This window comes from Canis lupus, chromosome 5, assembly GCF_048164855.1.
Source record: "Canis lupus baileyi chromosome 5, mCanLup2.hap1, whole genome shotgun sequence".
NCBI classification, from domain to species: domain Eukaryota; kingdom Metazoa; phylum Chordata; class Mammalia; order Carnivora; family Canidae; genus Canis; species Canis lupus.
In genome coordinates this window covers 8,895,108-8,921,908 of record NC_132842.1, presented here as the reverse complement: position 1 = coordinate 8,921,908, position 26,801 = coordinate 8,895,108, and the positions used below count along the sequence as shown (strand labels likewise).

At 42.3% G+C, this 26,801-nt stretch overlaps 1 protein-coding gene across 1 annotated transcript in view; it reads right to left on the bottom strand.

Moving 5' to 3' along the window:
* The window catches only part of PIP4K2A (phosphatidylinositol-5-phosphate 4-kinase type 2 alpha), a 177,253-nt gene that overhangs the window by 52,208 nt on the left and 98,244 nt on the right, over positions 1 to 26,801 (bottom strand). The window contains exons 2-3 of the mRNA XM_072825397.1: positions 14,825 to 14,922; positions 13,442 to 13,538 (exon numbers count right to left, since the gene is read on the bottom strand). Of these exons, the coding sequence (XP_072681498.1) occupies positions 13,442 to 13,538; positions 14,825 to 14,922 (195 nt within the window). The remainder of the gene's footprint in view (positions 1 to 13,441; positions 13,539 to 14,824; positions 14,923 to 26,801) is intronic.

The window sequence follows — 26,801 nt, the reverse complement described above, 5'->3', positions numbered from 1 at the left end:
GGCTTCCAAAAGGCTAGAAATGACTCATCAAATAAGTAGTGGCTCTTCAGCTCAGATGCTACCTCTTTCAAATTCTTTCTTTCCCTTCAGTTTCAAATATATTGATAATCATTTATTCTAGACTCTGCATTAGCATATTGTCCATGTCTTAATCCTGGTCAAAACACTTTACAAATTCTAATCCTGACTCTGCCTCAACTCAGTTTTTCAATAATCATGAGTAGACCCAACCCAACTGGTAGTCTACTTCCCGTGCATGTAAGGATGTTTTTAAGGCTCTCAGTTTTCAAATAATCAGTGAAGTTAGGAACAGCCACATTGTCAGAATTAAGAAAGTACCTTTTATAATCACTACGAACATAAAAAAATATGAACCAAATTTATTGAAGGCCTTAGAGAAGTAGAAAATGAGAAGAGTAAACACTATTTTACACAAAATGAACAATCCTTGAAATGACTCTTAAGGCCTGGAAAAATCCAACTCACTATTTCATCTTTATTTTCACAACATTCTCCTGAGATAGGAAAGGCCAAGTGCTTTTTCCCACTTGAAGATAACCAGACTGTGGAGTACAATAGAGTCAAGTAATACGCCTGAGGCTCCTGCCTAACATTTCCTCTGAGGAAGCCAAAATGGGTAATTTTTGAAGATAAGACTAAACTTTTGCCATCACTTTACATCATAATCATAGACTTTCTGGGTCTTTGAAATAAGGTAGAAGAGTGTGTGGGTATGTGTGTGTGTGTGTGTGTTCGTGTGCATCTAATGGTACGGCACCTGTTCTACCGCTCTTCAACCATTGGGTATGTCCATTAGCTTCTCTGAGCCTCAGTTTCTGTGTCTATAAAGTGATGGAGAATAAACTAGGGGAGAGGGTGAGCTGAATGAGATCTCTACCACAGATCTTTCGTAACTCTCAGAACGAATTTACTTGAAGGCATGGCATGCTGCCCCAGGAGCTATAGATTCACCTCAGAGGGTGAGTCAGTACACTTCCCAACAAAAGTTCAGTCAGAAAGGTACAGCCATCACCTCAGCAGAGGCATAATGTTGGTTTAGGATATCTGGGCCATGATTGAAGAGAAGATGGCAATAGTTCTTAGGGCAGCATGAAAATAATGCTTCATAGATTCCAGATACTCTCAGGACAATTTTGGCAAGATGGAGAAAATGAGCTGAGAGAAGGAAGTCAAGGCTATGTATCTAAAGGAGCCACTAGGCAGCTTCCATACAGTCTGCTATGTAGCAAAATTAAATTCTGAAATTATTCAGTGTGCTCTGCTCTGTCACAAAGAAAAAATGAACCATAGTATCACACAGGATGGTTGGCGAGTTTGGGAGGTGAAGAGGAAGAAGGCCTGAGAGAAGCAGAGCTTCGCAGTGACCTTTGGTAACCCCCAAGGGGTCCCTCTATATGTAAATAATGTTCACAATCAAAGAGCATGACAGCTGACAGCAACCTTGGAGATTATTCTAAGTCATTTAATTCACAGGTAAGAAAACAGAATCCCAGAGAGTGGAAATGACTTGCTTGCCCTAGTACTTGAACATTTGAGTGGGACGATACACATGAGGACCTTGCAGGGGCCTCTCCCAGAGCAGTCGGCCTCCATCCCTCCCACCATTGCTGCCTCCCTCCTGGGCTCAAAAGTCTGGTGGGCATTAATGATGGGATTGTTGATACAGTCTTCCATGGTGACAAACACCTTCCAATGACAATTTAGAGCATGAATGAACTGGCACAAAACCAAGCTGTCTTTATGTTTTCAGTATTGCCAAGTAAAAGTAAATCATCAGTAATAGCCTCAATGCTAATGCAGGCCAGGGTCCTCGATCTACATTTTATTAACGTGTGCACAAATCTATCCTGACTCATTCTAGGACTGTTCATTACTCGACTTGAGGAGCTGTCTTCTCGCAAGGCAAGAGCTGAGACTGATGTATGTTTCTGGAACACGGCTTCAGGACAGGGAAAGTATGTGTGGTTGAGCCCTGGGCTTAAAGTCAGACAATTCATGCGGCACAGACAGGGCTGAAAGATGCCCAGCACTTCATATTTCTGACAGTGCTGTGCACTGGGGGTGACGGTGTCAATCCTAAGAATTCTTCACATTTCTGACCACGTGACTCAGTACACTGTGTCTATTTTAATTAGTTCACATGTTCTGAGAATTGCTGGGGCTTTTCATTCTCTTTTGGTGACTGGCTTCTATCTCTAGACTGTCCTATCCTGTTTTTCCCTGCTTAAAACTGTAAGGGTTTTCTTGACAAATAATGCCAAGGCTGAAACAAGAAATCCTTTACTCTGGGAATGCGAAATTCTGGGTTACTCTCCACAATGCTAAACTGGAAAGAAAGAAAAAAGAAAGAAAGAAAGAAAGAAAGAAAGAAAGAAAGAAAGAAAGAAAGAAAGAAAGAAAGAGAAAGAAAGAAAAGACAAAAAGAAGTTAAGACAAAATCTGCAAGTGAGGACAAGTTGTGCATAGAGGAAAGAAGGTCCAGCTGAAGATACTATATATATATATATATATATATATATTTTTTTTTTTTTTAATTCTTTCCCTCTTAACCACCTGATTTAAAAGACCAAGTCTTGGGGCACCTGGGTGGCTCAGTTGGTTAAGTGTCTGCCTTTGGCTCAGGTCATGATCTCAGAGTCTTAGGGATCCACTCACATGTCAGGCTCCCTACTCAGCATGGAATCTGCTTCTCCCTCTCCTACTCTCCCTATTCATGCTCGCTCTCTCAAATAAATGAATAAAATCTTAAAAAAAAAGACCAAGTCTGAGATGAAAATCTGATCTAATCAAAGGCCTAAAAATCACTGCTTATAGGGCTGTTTAGTCATCTTCAAGGTAATTCCCATTTCCAAAGTAAAATATTTACTCTCAGGAATGTTCACCAATACCTACCTTTCTGGGTGTATGAGAAAGTTGCCAGGTAAAATGACACAATGATATCTACCTAGAATATGGAGCTCTACTCTTATGCCCTCATTAGAAAACAGATTTCAGAAAAGAAAAGAAAGAAGAAAAAAGGAAAACAGATTCTTTGTTATAGACAAAGCTATATATTCTGAAACACGGTGTCATTTTAAAAATTCAAAATCTGGGATTCTGAACCTCTCAGTTCAAAAGTGTGAATGTGCAAAACGAAGTGCTCTTTGGCTATGTGGAGTCAAAGTCACAACACAGTTTAAAGGCAATCCAGGGCATTCAATGTGTGAAATGTCCCACTGGCCTTGTGAAATGTCCTCATACATCTTCCCAAGTCTATAAGCCATCAGAGAAGACAAGACCCTCACAAAGCCATGAAGTACACATTCATCAAAATGGTTTTTTAAATTTTTTTTTTATTTTTTGCTTTTTTTTAAAGATTTTATTTAGTTGTTCAAGAGAGACACAGAGAGAAAGAGGCAGAGACACAGGCAGAGGGAGAAGCAGGCACCTTATGGGGAGCCCTACATGGGACTCGATCCTGGGTCTCCAGGATCATAACCTGGGCTGAAGGCGGTGCTAAACCGCTGAGCCACCTAGACTGCCCCATCAAAATGTTCTGACATTGAAACCATCTCTCTATGTTTAGTCCATTCATACTTCTATTTAGTTTACTCATATCTTCTCAGGTTCACGTTGCCAAAGCAGAGCCATGATGGCCTTTCAAATTCCAAACAGTGCTGCTGATGAAGCTGGCAGATGGTATAACATGGCATTGGGCATGGAAACTTTAAAATCAAGACCGTGAATTTGGGCAAGTTAATTTAAGCTCTTGGTGCGTTGGTTTCCATATCAATAGAAATAACGATAAGGATAATAATAATATGAGCCACACGTTTGGGAATTAAATTAGAGGAGTATAATGTTTTAAAATAGTGCCTGGAAAAGAGAAGTACTCAATAAATGGTAGCGATGATTATAAATAGTGAATTTCAACTTGGAAGATCTTTATAAGTGCAGATCAATATTGACAGATGATTCTGCAGACTGAGAAGCTAAAAATGAAGAAGGACTCAGAGATAATCTTCTTCCAATTTGTCCTTGATTCCTCTTATCCCCACCCTGGCCAAGCCTCTGGTTTGTACCTAGGAAAAATTGAGAGCCTCCCGCTGTCCATTTACCTTTGCAGGTTATTTCCTACAGCCCTCCTTAACAACCACTTATATTTTTACAAACGAATTTACAACATTTTATAAAGAACTCTGAGGTAAAAAAAAATTCCCAACCCACAAGGTCTTCCTCCTGTCCTCAGCGCCCACTTATCTCCATCAAAGGGGATAAAGGGGTGGGACAGGTCTCTAAAGAAATAGAAAGTGGGGCATCTGGGTGGCCCAGTTGACTGAGGACTGATTGGACTCTTGGTTTCGGCTCAGGTCATGATATCAGGGTCGTAAGTTCGAGCCCCACGTTGGGCTCCAGGTGCAGCACAGAGTCTGCTTAAGATTCTCTTTCTCCATCTCCCTCTGCCCCTCCTCCCTGCTCACTCACTCTCTCAAATAAATAAATCTTTAAAAGACAGAGAGAGAGAGAGAGATGGAAAGCACAGGGGAGGGATCCCTGGGTGGTGCAGCGGTTTGGCGCCTCCCTTTGGCCCAGGGCGTGATCCTGGAGACCCGGGATCAAATCCCACGTTGGGCTCCCGGTGCATGGAGCCTGCTTCTCCCTCTGCCTATGTCTTTGCCTCTCTCTCTCTCTCTCTCTCTGTATGACTATCATAAATAAATAAAAATTAAAAAAAAAAAAAAAAGGAAAGCACAGGGGAAGGCAGCTGGGAGAGGTGGGTGACTCCTTCCTGAGGAGAGGAGGAAAGCAGGCTGAAGACGCCCACGGATTTGAAGGCACAGGGGAGGGAAAGTCAGGGGAGCTCACTGCGCAGACCTCTGCTACCTCAAGGGAGAAGCAAGAATAAAGGAAGCAAGCAGGTGCCAGGTAAAGATGAGGGCTCGAGGAGAGAGACGGAGGTTTGCAAAAGCAACCTTGGAACTGACAGTGTGGGGAGGAATCTGGATGACACGCTGAGTTACCTCGAAGTCCACAATCCCGTTCAATGCAGAGCTTTAAAAGATTCAATTGAACATTTAAAATATGGATTAATAGACACTGATACAGTGTCTTGTTACCTCCACTGCCCACAAATTTATTCATAGGCTTCAGATCTCAGCATGTACGGCAGAAACAGAGCGAGTCAGAAGTCAAGGGAACGAGCCCTCCCAGCTCCCCTCGCTCTGTTACATGACTATTGGCAAAGAAAGTTGGACTTAACGTCTCTAGGTTTCCTTCTTGCTCTACTAATTAGTATTCAGTAATAGTTACTGCTATTAGTTTGCAGAGAAGTAGGAGATGGACAATGATTTGCTGTTAATTTAGGGGTGATATCTAATCACAAATGTAAACTAACTGCAACATACACGCTGTATTCATTAGCCACCTCGTTCTTCTGTACATTTGTTAGTTAGTTTCACATTATAAACGATCTGATGCCTCAAATTCACTTGTTCTAAATGGAAACACTGTTATCGCACCGCCCTACCCTCGAGAAAAAGGGAGCTCAAGTCAGTGGTGGAGGAAAATTAAAATCACCTATTGAATATAAACTACTCTTAAGCCGCATTCTTCTTCCTTAATGGCTTTACTGAGCTGTAACTCACATACCAGATAATTCACCTCTTTAAAGTGTGCAGTTTAATGGTTTTTAGTAGACAAAATTAACCGTCACCACAATGAATTTGAGAACATGGTTATCACCTTGAAAAGAAACCCTTACCCATTAGCAGTCACTCCCGTTCTGACCCCCACCCTCAAGCAGGAAACCACGATCCACCGCCTTATAGATTTGCCTATTGTGGACAGTTCATATAAACACACTCCTACAGTACACGGGCATCTGTGACAGGGCCAAACTTTCTTCTTGCAAGTCCCGAAGGTGACCAACTTGCTAGCTATAGATCCTGGGCTGTCTCTGGGCGAGTGAGGGACCATCATACGTACACTGTACTCGGTCCAGCGTGGTAGACACATTTATAGCCAGCAAATCTTGATTCTTAGGGATGCTCCCAGAGGAGTTGGGGGAAAAGCCGAACTCTCTGGCAAAAACTGAAGTTCTGGGGCAGACCTATTAGATGTAGGACAGGTAGCGAGATGACAATTGAGTCCACTTTTGCTTGATTCTCTTGCATCTTGGTAAGTGGACTTATTTTTACCCGCTTCCGTCTTGCACAGGCAAACACGTGACTGATCTTACAACATCCTGTCCCAAAACTCAATAGCAGTGTTTGAAGCTCTGTGTCATGTCAGCCCTTGGCAGGAAATAAAGGAAGATAATGAGAGATGAAACTCACTCTTCAGTGGCCTTCTGACTCTTCTAATTGGAACTTTACTGTCATTTCCCTTAAGAAAGGGATTAATGGTGCCATCCTTCCTCCCCACTCCTCTGAAAGTCTACACTGAAGATGTTTATTTCCGCAGTGGGAGGTCTGGGATTAGTGGGGCCTCCAGAAGGGTGGAGGAAATGTAAAGGTCAATTTAATTAGCTCATTCTTACCACTGATCTTCTATGTCTCTCCTGAAAATGTCATGATTTAGTAACCATTACAGTCCCCAGTGCATTTCTCAATACTCAAGAATTTTGAATGCTTAATTCCCAGAGTCTACACCTTCGTGGATTTTTCCCCATTTTGATATGGGTTTGTATTTCTGTGAAAAATCATGTACGCAAAGTTTTTATTTTTAATCAGCAGAAAGGCCACTTAATATCAATTAGGCCATGCTCCAGTGTATAAAAGCCACCACCTTACAAAGGGAACATGTCGACATTGCACACGAGCACCTCAGTGACTGTCATTTACTCAAGATGACTTAATAACAGATTCAGAGCGTTGGCAGCTGGGAGGGTTGCCGCAAAGATCATGTCCTTCTCCCTCATTTCATAGATGAGAAAATTAAGATGCAGCCACAGCATCACTCCCTGAAAATCCAAGATTAACACCAGCCTCCTTGCTCCCGGGAAATGTTCTTGCTCCTAATCCATGCTACCTGTTTCATGGGATTGAAACCTGGAAGCTGAACGCTCCCTGCTGACAAATCAGGATTATGATTACATGCCTCAAATCACAAGGCCGGGAGCCAGGAGCAACCGCCCAGACAAGGCTGCTTTCTCAGTTTGCATTTGACGTATCTGAGAGAACACAGATGGTCCTCTGACCTTGTCAGAGAGGTAAAGACCAACATGCTAACTTGAACATCATCATGAAGGATTTATTAAATGCCCACTGTGTTCAAAGCTGTGTGTTAAGCTTTTCGGGAATTTCAAAGAAAGTCTAGGCTGTGATCCCAGGTGTAGAGTGGCTTTCATTAAAAGGAGGAGCAAGACACACTGCAATTTAACACTTATCAATAATGAAACGACGGAGGCAAGAAGAACACAAAAACGAATGGCAATGACCAGAGAAGGAGGCAGAGTTGTGGGAACTTCACAGAGCACCATGAGATCTCCTTCAAAAATCTCAGGTTGGTACTTGACTGACATTAAAATACCAGAGTCCCGTGTCTGAGGATCACACTAAGCAAACACAACATCTAACCTGGACAGAAACTCCCTGTGGCAGGGACAACTGTTCAGTTCTTGGTTGGAAGTCATGGGTCATAACCCAAAGTGGGTTCAGTGGGGGGAAACGAAGGCAAACAGGAAGCCTGAGTTATTAGGTGAGGACAATCTGTGGTGGGGACAGTCACTGATTCAACTTGTAAGGAGCAGAAAAAGCACAGGGAAAAAAAAAATCTAATGATGTTGCTAGGCTGTGAAGGAGCTCTCCTGAAAGTCAGTCAGGGCACTGTCCAATGTGAGAAGAGCTCCTTTGGTTTTCGGCCCAGGTGGAGTTTCTGTCTGCTATGCTCTGTGAGGCCCACGAAGGCTTACCAGTAAGGCCAGCGAGAGTAAGGAGAAGCTGTGAATGAGTGGGCTCAAGAGACACAACAGTTACAGAGGAAAGAAAGAGCTTAAATGATTCAAGGAGCAAGCAAATTCTGGTGATGACAGTACAAGTAGGCCTGTTGAGAGACAAGCACCCACAAGCCAACCTCCCCCACGTCTGGGCCTGGGCTCCTGACCCAGGGCACCACCTAAGCTGCCCCACTGCACCATGCCTAGCAAGATGGCCTCCACCTTCAAAAGGCTGAAAACTCAACTGCATCTTCCTCTCTCTCCTCACCCTTTCCCAAGCCCCCCTCCAGTGAGTGACTGGCCCTCCTACACTCCCAGCCCCTCCAGCTCTAACACCTTCATTCCTGTCAGGTTTCTCTTCCCCCCACCTTGGGGAGCTGCTCTCTGTTTGACCCTGTCAGTGCCGAGGGCCCTGATTTATCCCTCTTCACTCGCTGGGATAGTTCAGAGCCTCCTAGCCGCATTATCTCCTCATGCATTCTGTACACAACCACCTCAGTTATCTTTAGAAAATCCACTTGTCATCACATCATTCGCCTGTGCAAAATCCACAGAGCTGCTCTAGGGCTGAAGTATCCAGGGGAAAGTCTGCAGGCCGGTTTCCCATCTTTAGTTTTACAGCCCCAACACCATCCAGTTGCTTCATGTTTCCTGAGCTCTAGGGCCGCCATGCTTTGGCCCGGAAGGCTGGCTTCCCTTAGTCCACCCCCCCAGCCCTGCATCCTTTCCTGCCACAGATATCTCCAAAGTGCCTGCCCAGAGCCAGGCTGATGCTAAACTCTGGGCCTGCCCCGTGGTGGACATGTCAGACTCCGTTCCTGCCCTCAGACAGCTTAAATGGTATTTGGGCAATCTACATTTGAAAACATGGTGATAGGCTCTGTATTCTCAGGTACTGGCGATTTCTCACCACCCCACCCCACCCCCAACAAGGTTCTGTATACCCTGGTCTTAACACTTTAAAATTTTAGTTTTAAACTTAGAACTAGAACATCAAAAGTTTAAAATGTTAGCTTTTAAAATTAATTATTTTAAAATTAGAATTCTCTGTTACAAATACAAAGAAGATGCATCAAATGCAAATAATGAGGGATTCTAATTCAGGAGACGCGGTAGGGGAAAAGTAAACCGGGTATTATCCTCCACAAAGAACAACAGGACTCGGTTTCAATTAGGTGGTGTGTTGAGGTTTAACTACATCATCTCCAGCTTGCAGAACTTTTTGGTTTCTGGTGGGCAATCCTCTCCTGCAGCTCAGAAACTTGAAGTGGAGCCGCCCTTGGGCCTCCTGGGCCTGTTGTAAGAGGTCTCTCTCTGAGAGACTGGAAAGAGGGGTGCAGATTTTCTTGGAGAACATTAAAAATCAAGATGTCTGGGTTTCTGTAAATCTCATTAGCATCTAATATAGAATCTGATATGGAATAGTTAAAACAAACGCAAAGGAATTCCTTCCCTCTTTCTTTCCTTCCTCATCCCCTATAATGTCTTGCATAGAGCGGACATGCAATAGGTACAAATAAACACACACGGAGTGGTAACTGTGCATGAAATCATGCACTGAAGGGGGACCAGAGATTTGGGTGGCAGCGGTGGCAGAAACAGCACCACAGTGCAAATAATAGTGGAGGCCTCCATGGGTGCATTCATCTTGAAAGATGTCTTATCTTAAAAGTATGGGAAAGGGAAGTCACATTGGCCCAACAATGATAGGAAGAACATAATTCAACACTGAGCCTCTTAGAGACCAATGAAATAATTTTAAGACACACTAATAAATTGGAGAAAGTTCTGAATCTGGAAGCAGCGGACATAAACATATGTACCTACACAGAGGCTTATGTATATATATATATGCATATACATACATAAATATTAAGTGATACTCTTATTAATGATGAATATTCTCAAACCATTGTTTGAATTTGTCTTTAACAGTGAGAAAAAAAAAAGTTTTATTTTTAAAGGACACTCAAGAAACCAAAACCAGGGGAGAAATACAAATGTTTACAGTAGGAATGCTCTTCAATTCTTTTCAAGAAGTTTAAGTTTGCTGATAGAGGTCAATTAGGTAGGCTAATTACTATGTTCATTTTTATCAGATTCATCAACACTGACTTTTTTCAGGCGCAACAAAAAGGTAGTCCCACACATGAGGCAGGTCGACACCATTCATCCCTTTGATTTAATGTGAAGGTCTGAATACTAAATGATCCAGACAGCAGACCTCCTTATCACATTGATTTAAAGCCACTCGTCCAATAAGCAAGCACTTCAGAAAAATAAACAGATCAAGGCAAGGCAAAGCAGTGTGAGACCTGGTTCCCCTCTAGCAATCTGGTGCCATCAAAAGATGATCAGAGCCCAGGTCGCAGGTCTCACTTTTCAAATCAGATTGAGAAAGAGTATTTAATTTGGTACTACGTATGTCAATGGGTATGTATTTCTTGTTCTGGCCATGATAAATGCAATGTCTTGGCAGTGATGAGTTGATGAGCCAAGCAGCTGGGGTAACAGCCCCTCCAGTCCTGGCCTATGTCCACTGCTGGGCTTCACAGGTCCTTCCCAGAACCCTCCTGGGACCACAGCACCTCAGCCTTTACCCTGTCAATGCCCAACAGCCCTCAAGGTACAAACTCAGAGCCAGAGCTGGCATATTTCCTCCAGTTTTCCAAACCAAGTGGCCAAGAAAGTGGGGAGTGGAGCCCCACATTTACAATATCATCTGCAGTTTAAACTCAGGGGCCTGCCCCGACTGAAAATTTCCTAAAAGGTAGAGATTTTGGGAAAGGAATGTGGAACTGGGGAGAAAAATTAGTATATATCTCTGGTTTACTAAAGTTACTCTAAACACCCAGTTTTTTGGTTTTTGTTTTTTTGTTTTTTTTTTTTTTAAATAGAAATACAGTTACCAAAGAGAAAGCAACAATTTAAATGCCACTAGAACCGGGCACGGCTGAGGAAAGGAGTGGCATTCAAATGATTAATTATACTCACACCGGCTCTCTATACTGATCTCTCCTGCTAAGAGCTTAGGTGGCTTGCCAATTACTTACGTGAATCATCCTCTACTTGCCTGATTTGTCTTTAAAGTTTGTACTCAGCAATTTGCACGTATTTAAATATCAAGTGACATGGTAGTTTTTAGGGGGGAAAAGGTGAAGGAAAGCTGGCTCATGTCTTGGTATTTCTGCAACTAAACTGGTCATTTTAGGAAATTTAAAAAACTACTTTCATCTGCTACAGTACAGATTTCAGGCTGTAAAGAGTCCATTTTAGATCTTACTTAACAGGGCTGATTATGGGAAGAAATTTTAAAACTCCCGTTTTGATAATGAATTGAGGAACCTAACAGGATCCTGTAGCATATGTCTTCAAAAGCCAGTTTCTGTGAAATGCAAGTGTAATTGATTTAAAAAAAAGGAGAGGGACAGAGGGAGGTACACACATGAGTTTCACATAGGATTCAGGTAGAGTAGATTTTCTTAGGACATCAAAGTTTCAGCTATTCATTCCTTTAAAGCCTTCTGTTTATTTTCATATGGTCTCTTGAAATGTACTACACAGTTCCTAAATAATGTAGAATCATTCCTTTTTACTTTATACAAACTTTTTTTTTTTACTACTCCAAAATTTATTCTTTAAAGATTACTTATTTTTTTCAGCAGTAAATTACAAGTCTAGGTTTGAATGCAACTCTTTCTCTTACACATGAGGCCCAAATCATGAGTGCTGGCACCACCAGTTTTTGTTTTTGTTTTTGTTTTTTAAGATTTTAAAAAATTTATTCACGAGAGACACAGAGAGGGAGGCAGAGACACAGGCAGAGGGAGAAGCAGGTTCCCTGCAGGGAGCCTGATGCAGGGCTCGATCCCAGGACTCCAGGATCATGCCCTGAGCAGAAGGCAGGTGCTCAACCACTGAGCCACCCAGACCCCTCCACCAGTTTTTAAAAGCAAACTTAGCACCCTCTCCACCCTGTAGCACTTCTCCTCAGCCCTCTCCCAGGCACACCCAAGCCTCTGCTCAGAACCCAGCTCTGTGGAACCATCAGCCTTGGTCCACACAGGAGAGAATGTCACTGGCAGCCTGATTAACATTGCTTATACAAAACCTGGCAGTTTGGAGGCTTCGGTCAGCCTGAGTGAGCATGCAAGAAATTCTTAGAAACTCAGTAATGGGGCAGGGCAGGGCGGGGAGGTCCACATATCTTTAGGTAAGCTCAATTTGCCTTAGGGGCTCTGTTCTTTAAGGGAAAATACAGGGTAAGATGTGTCAATGTTCAACTTGTAAGGTCAGTCAGGGTAGCAATATGTCACTTAGTGCAGGATAGGTTAGGATTTCTGATTTGGGGCAAGTAAAAGAAAGCATTACTAAATTTGAAAGGATTTATAGTAAGTCAGTGCTCTCACAGTAAAATGAATGGACTGTCTTAAAAGCCCTTGTATCTCTTAACTCTGATTTTCTGCTCTTAAAAAAATCCTTGGGGGGCGGGGGGAGTAGGGGGTACCTGGGTGACTCAGTGGGTTAAGCATCTGCCTTTGGCCCAGGTTATGATCCCAAAGTCCTGGGATTGAGCCCTGCATTGGGCTCCCTGCTCAGCAAGAAGTCTGCTTTTCCCTCTCCCTCTGGCCCTCCCCTCTGCTCATGTTCTCTCCCTCTCTCAAATAACTAATAAATAAATAAATAAATAAATAAATAAATAAATAATCCTTTAGAAAAATCCTTGGTTTTTACTTTTTTTTTCCTGCTGTTCTTACAAATCTGACTAGCTATATTAAAATCAAGTAACTAACATCAGATCCTTTCTTGGGGGAAATGACCATGCGTTGGCACTCTGACAGCACCATGATCTTAATTTTAAAAGTCAGATTTGAGAACCAGGCATATATGGGAAGAAAAGCAACAGTGCACGTTTTTATGTGGGGGGTACCGAGAGCAGACCACAGAGCTCTCCAAGCTGTGCCTAGGACTGGCAGGCTCCTCCTGCTGGTGACAACAGCTCTGCAGTCACTAGACCATGTCACATCACAGTGCACAAGGTGTGGCCTCTGACAGAATGCTGCAGACAAGAGTCAGCTTCGGCCAATTTGAAAAGTGGCAAATCAGAACAAAAATACAATTTCTCCAATTGCTAAGTGGCCTCTGCAAATACAGGAAATGCGAATTCAAAACACACATGCACACTAATACAGGCTGTTGACACATCTGATGGCAGAAATCAGGAGGAGGCTCTGCTGGCAGGACACTTCCACTGGGAAATGAGTATTGTGTAGAACTCTCACGTATATTCTCTTCCCAAAGAATACTCTTTCCCTACCATCTGCTAAAATAATTTTGATTAGAGGCCCCTAACTGAAAGAACCTTTTATTTCAGAAAGCTCATTTGCAAGTGTCTTATATAAAATGAAAATTACTATTATATAATTACTTGCAATGAAAAAAATGTAAGTCCTACTTTACAGACCAAAACCCATTTGAAACAAAGGTTACAAAAAAGCAACTCACCTGGAAATCCTGATCATCGATGCCAAACCTTTCCCGCAGGTTACGGAAAACCATCGGGCAGTATTCCTTAAACTTGAAGTGGCTTGGCATGTTTTCTCTGAAACAGGCATATTGTGGAATAAAGTTGAGATGTACAAAATGTTAGCTGGACTTAGATCTGCCACCATCTAGTTCCACATGTAGCCCGAGTGCCTGGAGCTCCCCACCCACAGAAGCCATGGGTGTGCTTCACAGAACCAACTACAACCCACAGTAAATCTGGGAGACACAAGGACAGACTGGTAATATTCATCTCTCACCACCTAGGGGCACTAGGACTGTATGACCTTTCGAATCCCAGCCACTCCTTATAGCCGCTTCCCCAGGGAAGAAGAGGTGGAAGGAGAAGGGGCCACACAGAGGGAAACAGTGAAGGACAGAGTAGGATGGGCAGCAGAACGAGTCACAAATGTGCTCCCCACACTCCTCCTCAGGTACTTGCGGATTAAAGCTTGCAATGCAACACTATCCCCTACTCCTTGAATGACCTATTTTATGCTATATATAAATACCACAATCTAAAATCACATAGAAAAAAAATCCCTTCAAAAGGTCAACTTCTAAACAGTATTAAGAGAATTAACACATCAGCTTCATATCAGAACAATGGCCACATGAAGAAATTTTGTAATTGATCCTCATGTGGGAGGGGTTCCTTTGAGGCTCATCCCATTCATTTAGAATTGCTTCCTCCTTTGTGTACATGTACATACACACACACACACACACACCTCTACTGCCATACTCTGTACACCAAAACATAGTAATTTGTATATGCGTCAGGTTTTAACCACCTGCCTGTGAGCCCCCTGAGGGCAGGGCCATTTCTTATACTTCTCTGTCCCTCCTGCTCTCAGTGGACAGCTAATACATGCGGTACTCCATTATGACATCTAAAGTGACATTCAGATGAAGGAGAAATATCCCCAATGCCCAACATGGCATCCAGTTATGTTTTATAAAAATGGACCTTAATTCTTTCTTGTTCTATGAAGTAGTCATTTCTGTTCATGAGGTTAATAAGTTTCGTAGAAGAGCTGAGGTCCATAGATGCTAAAGATTCCAAGCAATTTACAGCTTCAAACATTTAAATTGTAATGAGAATATCACTTTTAACATATAAGATATTCATAGAGAACAATATGCCATATGGCAAAAGGATATTACCCAAGAGGGCCTGCTGTTGCTTTTCTGAAAATGACAGATGGTTATGTTTATCACAGGATTAACTTCATCAGCAAAACTTTACTCCCACCCATTGACAAATAATGTGATTATAGAAATTCATAAAAATCACACTCCTGGCAGCCATGTCAGTCCAATAAAGGCCGTACTTGTACTTACTTGTTAAAAAGGTGATTGTCCACCTTTATCTTTGAATAGGCTTTGAAGTCATCTGGCATCAACATAACAGGAATTTGAACATGGCTCAGTTCATTGATCTAGAAAAATACAAAATAAATGGCACAGGTTATTACTACCTATGTGGAAAGTGCTTGACTTGAACACGGACCTCAGGAAGACAACCCGGTAGACGCAAGAACCTCCTGCCCCCCTTCCTCCTGCTCCTATCCCAATTCATCTCTCTTGCTGCCCTCTTCACTTCCTCTTCAGGCCCTGCCACTGACTCCACCTCACATCCAGCTCCACCTCCCACTCATCTCAGCCTGCTGCTGGGCCTGTGGGGGCCTCGGGGTGCTGTGGCAAGGGAGGAATCTGGAGGGTGAGCCCTCATGGCCAGCTCTCCCTGTTTCTCCCATTTATCTTCTCACTTCCCCTCTAGAGCCTCAGCCCAGAGCTCCTTCAACCACATGTCCGGGACAACTACTTACTGTAAAGAAAATACTATCTGAGAAAGGAGGCTTTTAAACTTCTGACATAAGTTATTTGTTGAATTGACAAATGTGACCATTTCTTTACACATCTGGGTACTCACAAAGCAACAATGGCATTCATGAGACCTCTACCTTGCTTATAGGAGCTATATTTAAAAGTTTGGGGGTAGGGCATGAATTTACCAAAAGAGCAGGCTTCACAAAGGAAGGGAAGGAGACATATGACCCTGGTACTAAGTAAGAAGGAGATACGTTTGAAAGGTGTCAAGAACAAAAGATGTGGTTACAGAAAACAAAGGGTTGAACCTGGGTGCCTGGGTGGCTCAGTTGGATGAACATCTGACTCTTGTTTTCCGTTCAAATCATAAGCTCAGGGTTGTAAGATTGAGCCCCACGTCGGGCCCCACACTGGGCATGGAGCCTGCTTAGGATTCTCTCTCTTCCTCTGCCTCTCTCTGCTAATACTCCCTCTCTTTCTAAAATAAATAAATAATAAAATCTTAAGAAAACAAAGGACTGGACCAAGTTCTGTCTGAGTTCCAGTGAATGGCAGAAACAGCTTTTGAATATGACTTTGAAAAAGTTGAGCTTTCTCTTGGGTAATTATTTTTCTACATTGGCTCCCAGCTATACCTCCCTTGTTGCTAATAAAAATCACTTTAAAGATTTATACTTCAGTAAATTGAAGATTCTCAGAAGGGTTCTTAGTTACAAAAACAAAACAAAACCAAACAAAGGAAAAAATGAGTTTTCTGATAAAGCAGAGTGGTTAACACATTGCTCGGTTCATAGAACGTAGAGAAAATCTTCAAGATTTCTTCCCCTTCTCCTTCTTTGCCTTCCTTTTCCTAAAAAGATTTTAATCCACAGGGAATTTGATGACTATCATGCAAGCATGAACAGAGCTGTTGATCTGAAGAGAAATACCAATTTCGACACTTAGTTGGGTCAAAGTAAACCTGAGGAGCTCAACCAAACACTTCAGCCTTAAATGAGGAGGACCCCTGAAAGAAGTAAAAGTCATCCCAACACCTGGTGGAAGTAAATGCAAATGGTGTCTGGGGAAAAGCATCCCCAAGGCAGGCCTCTGAGCGGCCCACAGATTTAGTTCAATCAAATGAGTTCACAAAGATAAATGAGAGTGGGATTCAGCTGAAACAAAAATTATTTTTAAGACTTCAGTTATTAGAATGATCAGCTATGGAAAAGAAAACAAAAACCGTATGTAAAATGTATTGAAGAAGTAAAAGATGGGCTGGCAAAAATGAGCAGACTATGATACTTTCAAAATGACCGGTCAGGTTGAAAAAGAATCCAATAAAACGTCTACAAAATGAAAACTATAATCGGTAAACAGAAAATAGAACAAAAAGCCCCTAACATAGGGCTTCGGCAGCAGACTGGATAACTGGTATACCAGCGGGGAGAGCTGGGGAAGTTACCCAGAATCTACATAGAATGAAAATGTCATATATAAAAGAATGGTTAAGTACAAAAAAAAAAAAAAAGGGAGAGAGAGAGAGAGAGAAGAATGCTTATGACAGGGGGGTTGGGAGGGAGCTTACATGAAATCTTAGAGGAATTGAACAGAGTATAGGGAAAAGGTAATATTTGAAATATGAGAATTTTGAGAATTTTCCACAACTGATGGAAGTTATACATCTACGGATATGTAACATACACAGAAGAGTCTAAGAAGAAATCCACACCTACATACACTATCATTAAATTGAAGATACCAAAATTAAAGAAAAGTGGTCAGAGGGAAAAGACAGAACACAAAGAAGGAATGACAATCAGGTTGACAACTAACTTCCCAAAAGCAAACCTGAAAGCCCAAAGACAGTGGTGTATCTTCAAAGTGAAAAAGTTACTGTCTACATAAAACCATTTACTGTGGCACAATATTTTCTTGGTCCATTATCTGGGTTCCTGGCACAAATCCAAAACCCTTGGAATTTCCAGAGTGATAGAAATATCTTCTGCTGTTTATAAGGCGCCCTTTTAGAGCACACGTGAATTTATGCTAATGAGGTGAGTCAGGGTGGGGCCCCTCAAGAGCCTCAGGATGGAGCTGGTCACTAGAATGACCAAGTAGGTATAACTCTGGAGCTTTCAGCCCTGCTCACTGACCTCGGGGAAGGGGTAGGGGGTAACTAGAGATTAAGTTCCATAAAACTCTTGAACAAGAAGTGGTGAGTTCCTGGGTTGGTGAATACAACCAAACACGAAGAGGATGGCACATGGGGCATCCATGGGCCATGGCACAGTTCCATGGGGACAGAAGCTCCTGTGCTTGGGACCCTTTGGGGCCTCAGCCAATGTACCTCTTCACTTGGCTGTTCATCCAGGTCTTTTATAGTATCCTTTATAGTAAAATGGTAAATATGCATTTTTTTTTTTTTTTCTGAGCTCTGTGAGCCACTGTAGTAAATCAATCAAACCCAAGGAGGGGGTCATGGAATGGCCAATGTACAGCCAGTAGGTGAGAAGTGCAGGTAACAGCCTGGGCTTGTAGTTGGCGTCTGAAGTCAGGGCAGTCTGTAGGACAAAGCCCTTGACCCAGAAGATCTGATGCCGTCTCCAGAAAGGTTGTGTCAAAATTCACAGCTTTGTGTTATTAGAAAAAACACACATGGGATATACCCACTAAAACTATCTTCAAAAAAATGAGAGGAAAATAATGGCTTTTTCATAGAAACAAAAACCAAGAACTTACCTACAAAGAACCTCACTAAAAAAATTTATGAGCTTTAGAAGCATATATTTAGACTGCTGAGATATAATTTAGAAAGAAAGTAAATGTGTATTTAAGATTTGAGATAGAAAAAGAATTTGTAAGCAAATAAATTGGTAAATAGGAAGATAAATACAAGTAAATATCACCTATATAAAGTAATAATGCTTAATTCATGGGATTAAATGAATGTCCATTATTTATGGACATAAATAAACATTGAATAACAATAGCATGTAAGTTGGGAAGTAGACAAAGTTACAGTGCCCTTGTATTGTTCAGGAGGAGAGCAAGATATAACTTTAAGTATTATGATAACATTTAAAAGGCAAACATTAAAAGAAACAGAGTATATAACTTCCAAACTAGTAGCAGGGAAAAAACAGAATAAGAAAATAAATAAAACACATTTATTTTAAAAAAAAGAGAGCAAAGAAGAAAATATAAACACTGCAAAAATAGAACAAATAAAGTAAATGGTAGAAATTCATCTATCTATCTATATCTATATATATGTATATATATATAATCCCAATGAGCATACACAAACGAGTGGTTAAACATAGACTGTCAAGATGAATTAAAAACTATAAGCTATATGCAAAAGAAATCCTAAAACATAACTCAAGAAGGTTGAAAGGAAGAGAAAAAAATATTAAATAGTACCAAAAATTATTGGGAAGCTAGCTGACCTTTACCAATATCAGTTAAACTAATAATTTTAAGACAAAAGCATTATTAAGGATAAAGAAAATCTGTACATAATGATAAAAGGTTCAATTAGCCAGGAAGATAGGATTCATATATTAAGTACCTAATTAGCCTGGAAGTGTACAGCAAAAATCATTAGGACTTCAGGGAAAATGGACAACTCATTATTATAGAAGAAGATTTGAATATGCTTTCTGGATAGTTCAAACAGCCAAAAAATTAAGAAAGATACAGATTTTTAAACAATATATTGAACATTATTCATTCAATATATGCTATACACCTATAAATGCCAAGTAGTCTTCCAGATGCTTGAGACATGTGATTGAAAACAGATTAAGATGCCTGCCCTCCTGAAGCTTGTATCTGAGTGGGAAGTCAGCAAATAAAAGATACACTTAGTAAATCACTATGTTAGATATAAATTGTCTACTATGTTAGAAAACTATGGAAAAAAAGAAAAAGCCAGATAAAAGGGTAGGGAATGCCCATCACTGCATAGATAGGTGTCACCAAAGTATTTTAAATCAGGAGGGTTGGAGTAAACCAAGTTTTGGAAGAAAAAAGAGGTTTAACATTCCAGTGCAAAGGCCCTGGGGCAGGGTGTGCCTAGTACACCTGGGACACAGAGACCTCAGTGGCTGGAACAGATTACCTGAGAAGAGAAACAGTAAGAGTCGAGATTACTGGAAAGATTGGTTTTTATTCCAAATGACATGGGAGCTGTTGCAGGGTTCCGGGTGGTAGAGTGATAACATCACTTAATTTAGGGCTTAAGAAGATTACTGGAGGGGTGGAAGTGGGCACAATTATAGAAGCAGGGAGCCTAGTGACAGCAGTGTAGGTAGGAAAAGGGATTTTTTTTAAAGTGGAGCCAACATGATTTCCTGAGTTCTGAATGTGCAGTGTGAGAAAGAAGCCAAGACCAAGTCCGAGGCCTTGGCCTGAGCAACGAGGGGGACAGAGCAGCCATCCTCCAAAGTGGAGAATTCTGTGTTCTTTCTTATTGCTTTTGTTTTCTGAATCATATTAAAACTGAGTGCTTTAATAATTTTTTTAAAAATGACAAAACGGAAAACATATGCAAACTACGAGGCTATTTACAACACACATTCATAATGTTGGGCACCGCAGATTCTCAAACCTAATGATTGGATTAGATACCACCACTTGCATTTCCTGATCCTTTGATTTTCGTGTGACACTTGTTTTTTTTTTTTTTTTTTTACACAACCGCTTGGCACCCAGCTTCCCAAAGATATCATGTCCTTGGAAGGAATGCAGTATGACCTAAGTTGAATCGTGAACTCCCTCAAGCTAGTCGTTTGCATGCTACAGATGCTGAGTATCGCCACATTTCTCTTGAAATTCTAAAATATCCTGTGGCACTCCCGGTAAATTTGCTGCAATGCCCTCCGGCACCCTAGTGCAATTTGGAGAGTACAGATATAAACAGCAGATGTTTAAAACAGCAAATGATAGAATCTAATTATAGAATAAAATCATCCGAATAATCCCTTAAAATTCACTGCAATGGATCATAACCTCTAAGTACTTTAGGTTCATCCCAAACACATTTAATTATAACCAGCAGTTAATCCTTAACCTGTATAAACTGATGATCTCTAAGTAGTTTTCTTCAGGTAACTCCAGATCACCTGCATTTGTGCAAGGCCAAATTACAGTTCTGTTCCTTCCAAATTATTCCAAGGACTTAATCAGGCATCACTTTTAGTCTATACTATAATATTACGATCCATGTTATGATCCATAAAAAATGTATGAAACTGCCATTTCACAGAAACACAAAGCTGATTTAAAATACTACCTTCTTGGGACATCTGGGTGGCTCAGTGGTTGAGTCTCTGCCTTTGGCTCAGGTCCAGAACCCAGGTCTTGGGATCAAGCCCCACACTGGACTCCCCACAGGGAGCCTGCTTCTCCCTCTGCCTACGTCTCTGCCTCTCTCTGTGTGTCTCTTATGAATGAATGAATAAAATCTTTAAAAAAATCCTATATTCTTTCCTATTCAATTTACCCAAGTATCTTAACTATTAAATAATTCTCAGCATGTCTGTGAAAAATCAGAAAATAACTATCTCTATGCCAGCACTGGAATATTCAAGCTTGAAAACAAGAGAATCAGAACTGAGAACCAAGTTTCGTGACAAGCACAATTAGAGCAAAACTGGATGACCAGTTTTTCAGTATCTTATGGAAACAAGTGTAAATAAAAGCAGAGAATGTTTACAGGGTGGCAAGGGGAAGCTGAGGAGCAATCATTTCATATCATTTTCCCCAAATTATACAGAAAAAAGTCAGGGAGAGCATAATAAATTATTCCTATCGTAATGTAGGCTCTGACTGATTACTGAGAAAGCAAAACCCAATCTGAAGTTGGAGCAAGCAAATCCCTGAATTCCTACACCTCATGCTGTGGGGATCTGTATTGGTAACAGTATCTTTTTTTGGAAGAAAGCAAGAAAAGAAACTTTTTGAATCCTTTCTGCTTTATAGAGTTCCTGCTCTGGAAAAAGTGCTGTAGAAAAAAAAATGAAAACCTTTCAGCCAAAATGGATCAGAGAATCCCCCAATACTCACTCACTACCCATCCTTTCATGAGCACACCACGTGTGTGTCTGCTCTGGGTTGGGCACTGCACAAACACCAGCCTTCACCCTCACGGTGCATACAGTCCAGAGGGGCACATGCCTTAATTGAAGAAGTGCACAAATGTAAAATTCTGGCAATGACAAGTGCTGGGAGAGAGAAGGACATCAGGCCTGGAGCAAGCATGACAGAGCATAGACAAGAGCAGGAGTGACTGAAGGAGAAGCTAGACTTGAACAGAAGGCAGGTGGGGAGGGTTCCAGGAAGCAGGGACACAGGTGCAAAGGCCCTGTGGCAAGAAGGGACACACACAGTTCACTAGAGAAATAAAAGGCTAACATGTCAGGAATGCAAAAAAAAAAAAAAAATCAAGAGGGCACGTGACAGGATGGGGCTGAACAGTTTGCCTCCGAGGACCCTAAGAGGCTCCTGTGGAACTCCAGGAGAGGCTGGAAGCCTGGCATCGCCTGGAGACAGCAGAGACAAAGAAAGCAAATTCCAGCGACGCTGGGGTGGTAACAACGTGGAGTTGGGCGACAGGACAGATCCACGATTCTATTTACAGAGTCAGAGCACTTTAAGGGAAGAGTTCAGTTTTGAACTTGTGAAATCTGATGTGCTCTTTAGACAGCTTAAAACATTTAAAAAAATATTTTATTTATTTATTCATGGGAGACACAGAGAGAGAGAGGCAGAGTCACAGGCAGAGGGAGAAGCAGGCTCCCTGTGGGGAGCCCGATGCGGGATTCGATCCCAGGACCCCAGGATCACGCCCTGAGCCGAAGGCAGACGCTCACCCGCTGAGCCCCAGGTGCCCCTAGACATCTTAAATGGTGATGGCAGGCAGGCAGGTGGATCTGAAGTTCCCAGGGGAGGCAGGGGCAGGGACATAAAAATATGTGTTATCCGCATATAAGACAGTAGTTGTCCCTCGGGAGCGAAAGGCGTGAGCTGCAGAGTGGACAGAGAGGACAGGAGGGCTCCTCGCCGACTCGAAGAAGGTTAGCAGGGAGAGGAAGAGCTGCGGCGGCCAAGGGAAGCATGGTGCCACCTCAAGGACGTGAGGACGGAGGCAGTCAAGAGGGAACCAGGACAAGGTCGCGGCTGACTGCCTCTAAGAAATGCGGAGTCCCCCCGGACGGAGCACCACAGGGTCTCTGGAGGCCCCGGATCGGGAGGCAGGGGAGGCAGGGGCAGGGGAGGCAGGGGAGGCAGGGGAGGCAGGGGAGGCAGGGCGACAGTGGAAGCCAGAGCGGGAAGGCTGAGCAGGGAGGGGAGTGAGTGCAGAAGCTGCATCGGGCTGGTTTTAAGTCTGGGGGGCGGGGGCTGGAGAGGGCGGAGGTGCCCGAGAGAAGGGCCGAAGCTTGCACAGCCTTCTGCGGTGGGAGCAGGACGGATCCAAGGCGAGCGTGCAGCAATGGGCTGTGGGGAGGCAGCTCCTCTGGCAGAAGAGGGAAAGGGACCGGTGTGTGGGGAGCGAGGGAGCAACTCCTCTCCCGGGGGGTGCGGGGGGGCTGTGGCCAAGGCGGACAGTGAGAGGCCGCAGGGGTGGGGTGCTCAGAGGCTTGGAGAGGGCACAGGGAACTGCACAGAGTGACCACGGGATGCGGGAGAACAAGTCTGAAGAGGGGGGCTGGGCTCCAGGGCAGAGGGGAGTCCACCTGTAGTCCGTGCTGGTTAACTTACAGGGAACCAGGGGAACCCGGGATGACATCCTGGGGGGGCCGCGGCCTCGGGGGCAGGTGCAGAGACCGACGCTGGCTGGGGTCCTTCAGGGGTTTTGCTAGTCAAGGGAGACGCAGAGATGGAACAAAGTGTGGCAGGGAGAGCAACGGAGTTCCAGGATAATCACTTGGAAATGGGAAGTCAGCCGTGGGCGGGGCAGCACCTGCCACAGAGCCAGGTAGAGACCCACAGGTGGGGAGAACTGCTGGAGGCTAGACCCAAGCGCTGCAGGGGCTGCAGGGGCGGGGAGCAGCGAGCCGCCAGGCAGGTGCAAGGCTGTCTGCCTTCGAGGGAGCGAAGCCTCGCGTGGCTCTTGACGGTGGGGAGATGTGACCAGTGTTTCATCTAAAGGTCTGGAAAATGCATCTTTTTAGTTACTGCTACAAATCCCAGCTTCACAAATCAGAACACGCCCGGATGCGGGGAATGTTGCACCCTCGTGATTAAGAGACGAAAAGACAAAAGAAATGAAATGTAATTATCCTCACTTCTCGGTTTACACAGTCTCATACGATGAAGAAATTAAAAGAGAATCTTAAGAGATCCTAGTCCCTCAGTTTGCAGATTACAACGTGTCCTGGTATATCTATTCCTTTATAGTCAAGCAGCAGCTCCATTCTAAGTTACATCAGATGGCTACTTCATGGGTATTTTATCTTTCTTTCATTCACAATGGCTTCCCATTTCCTTTGGGTTTCTGTTTTCCCCAGAAATTCTCCCTGCAAACCACTTGGTCAGGTTACGTGTAGCTAGATTTCATGATCTGTGAACACACTTCACAAACTGGAGGATCTACCATTTAAAAGCTTTTAATTAGTAAACATTTTTCAATAGTGTGCCCCTGTATTATCTGCTTCTATAAGTTCACCTGTACACAATATCCATCAGTTTCACCAAAATGTATTAATTATAGGGCTGCCCAATAACTGAAAGACTATTTAACTTTCTGGATAGTCTCTCTTTTAGTCTCACATTACACAAACCGAAATATACCCTTATTTCTAGTTCACATTCTTGAGCTTATAGAGGTAACGACAATGAGCTGAATAAGGTTACATTAATCCTATTTCTTAATTTCTATATTCCACACAGAGCTTTGGGCTGTACACACTCAGATTTCAGGACATAATTCTTGGGTTTCAAAGTCTTCAGTGTGAGGAAACTTTATTAGTTTGGCATTCTATCTAGTCCCATAATTCCATTTTGGGCCCACCCCAAAATTGGTAGCAAAACTGATGTTATCATTACTAGTTTACATCTGCTATTATTAGTATTTAACAAGGCATTTATACTTTTTTCTTTCTTCATAGATACCTACATAGGGAACACCCATACACAGTTATATGCTACATAATATCCCTGAAAGGAAATAAAACAATTTTGTCAATCCTTAGGACTCTGAAGGAAGGAATGACACATACCTCCCAGAGAAGTTAGCATACATTATGAAATCCAAATAGTTTTAAATTTATGGAGATAAAAGTGGTTTTGGGTGAAAGCACTAGTTATATTATTAAGGCCACATTTAAGGTTCCTTGGGTTGCAAATACTTAACAAACTCGTAACAGAAGTGCAATACCACTTTTCGCCAACTTGTGAAGTACTTCACAGTTGTCAAACCATTTTGGCAAATATTTTTTCATTTTGTAGGTATACTGATAGTCACATTCATAGCCCTATAAAACTCAAGGGCATAAGTACTGCAAATACTCCCATGCAGACAGACTGCCCTGGGAAGAGCCTCATATCCATTTATGCCATGTCAGTTGCCCCGAAAACAAGAGAGGTGTGGACCAGCTCTGCTTTTCCACTTAGCCACTGGGCATCTATATGGACAATGCTGAGGCCCAACATGAAACATCAAATAAAGAAGCTTTGTTGTCAGTCTCAATAGAAACCAAGGCAAAGGGGTCCAAGGAGGGTTAGTACCAAGGTTTAGTACAAGGTGCCCATATATGAATCAAGTGTGGGGGAGAGAGAATGTAGAGGGGAGAATACTGATGGGCATTGGGTGGCAAAAGAGGATGGGGAGAGCTTCTGAGGTCTCTGCTCAGCTTTGCCTAACTCACTTTAATACTTAGTATTCACCTTGCTGCTAATACTTGGTGGACACCTGCCAAGCATCCTATTAAGCACTTCAGGTACAGTAACTTACTGGATCCTGACAGCAGAATGAAGTAGATACTATTATTATCCCCATTTTGCAGATAAGGAAATTGAGGCTTAGTGAGATTAGATAAACTGACCCAGCCTGTCTTGCTCAGGCAACTCACTTGAGTTACCTCAAATACAAAATTCAGACAGTGGGATTAATAAGATCCTTTGGAGCACTTGACAACCTATAAAGGAAGATTCATGGCAACTTCATAAGATGTCCACCTTAGGGTCATGAGTTCAAGCCCCACACTTGGTGTAGAGCTTACTTAAAAAAAAAAAAAAATCCACCTGAAATAAAGTCTTCTGTTGTGCCAAAAATTTCTAAAAGATTCCCTATCTTTTTTAAAAAAGGGAATAATTAAATAGATGTTTTGAATAAATGATTAAACATGTTTAATTGAATTTGCACCATGGTCTGCTACAATTTCATCAGCTATGATTTCAATAAGTGCATTCTAAATTTGGAAAGACCTACTATCAGTGAAAAGTTATCATTCTTCTGACATTCCTTGTCATTTCAAAAAAGGGAAAATAGGGATCCCTGGGTGGCGCAGCGGTTTGGCGCCTGCCTTTGGCCCAGGGCGCGATCCTGGAGACCCGGGATCGAGTCCCACGTCGGGTTCCCGGTGCATGGAGCCTGCTTCTCCCTCTGCCTGGGTCTCTGCCTCTCTCTCTCTCTCTCTCTCTCTCTCTCTCTGTGACTATCATAAATAAATAAAAATTTAAAAAAAGAAAAAAAAACAAAAAAGGGAAAATAAATATTCCTCAAAGCTCCATTAAATCACAATTATAAACAGTATCCTTGAAGGATATAAAATTGATTTCCAAAGCAATTATTTATTAAAGCAAATTATCTATGTTTTCCTTTATGAAAAATTAGATTAACATATAGTATAGTAAAATTTATGTGGACTTTCCCTTTTAAAATATGGACTGACTCAGAAAAGTTATCTTGATTCCTCTCCTCAGAAAAAACATTCAAATGTACTATCCCATTCAAGATACCTCCTACGCTGCAAAACACAGGTTTGCTTTGGGGGGTCAGATCTGCGGATTGCAGTTGTTATCATTCCTGCAGATATAACACTGAATTCACACTGGCAAGAAAACAGAGTTTGCAATTAAGCTGCAAAAAAGTGGGCATAATAAATAGTTACCGGACAAGGAATAAATAAGACGCAGCTGGTAATGATTCTGAAATTAAGGCATACAGAGGTGTTCCCACAAGGCCATTTCACACTGCAACATTTAAAGGATAAACGTCACTATTTTCTATGATCTGTGAATCGAGCAAAGACTATGTTCATAAATTGTGAGGTCTTATTAATGACAATTAATTCAGATATATTCAGCCTTAATACTATGTTTCCAGTCTTATACATAATTAGTAATTGGTTTTCACTCAGTCAAGAATCAACAAAAAAGATGCCCCATCCACCAGAAGAAAACCTCTCACATGGAGACACTGAGATATTTATTCTGATGATAGACAATTCACTACAGATTATGCCATATTGAGGTGAAATAGGAGGCACCCAGCACATGA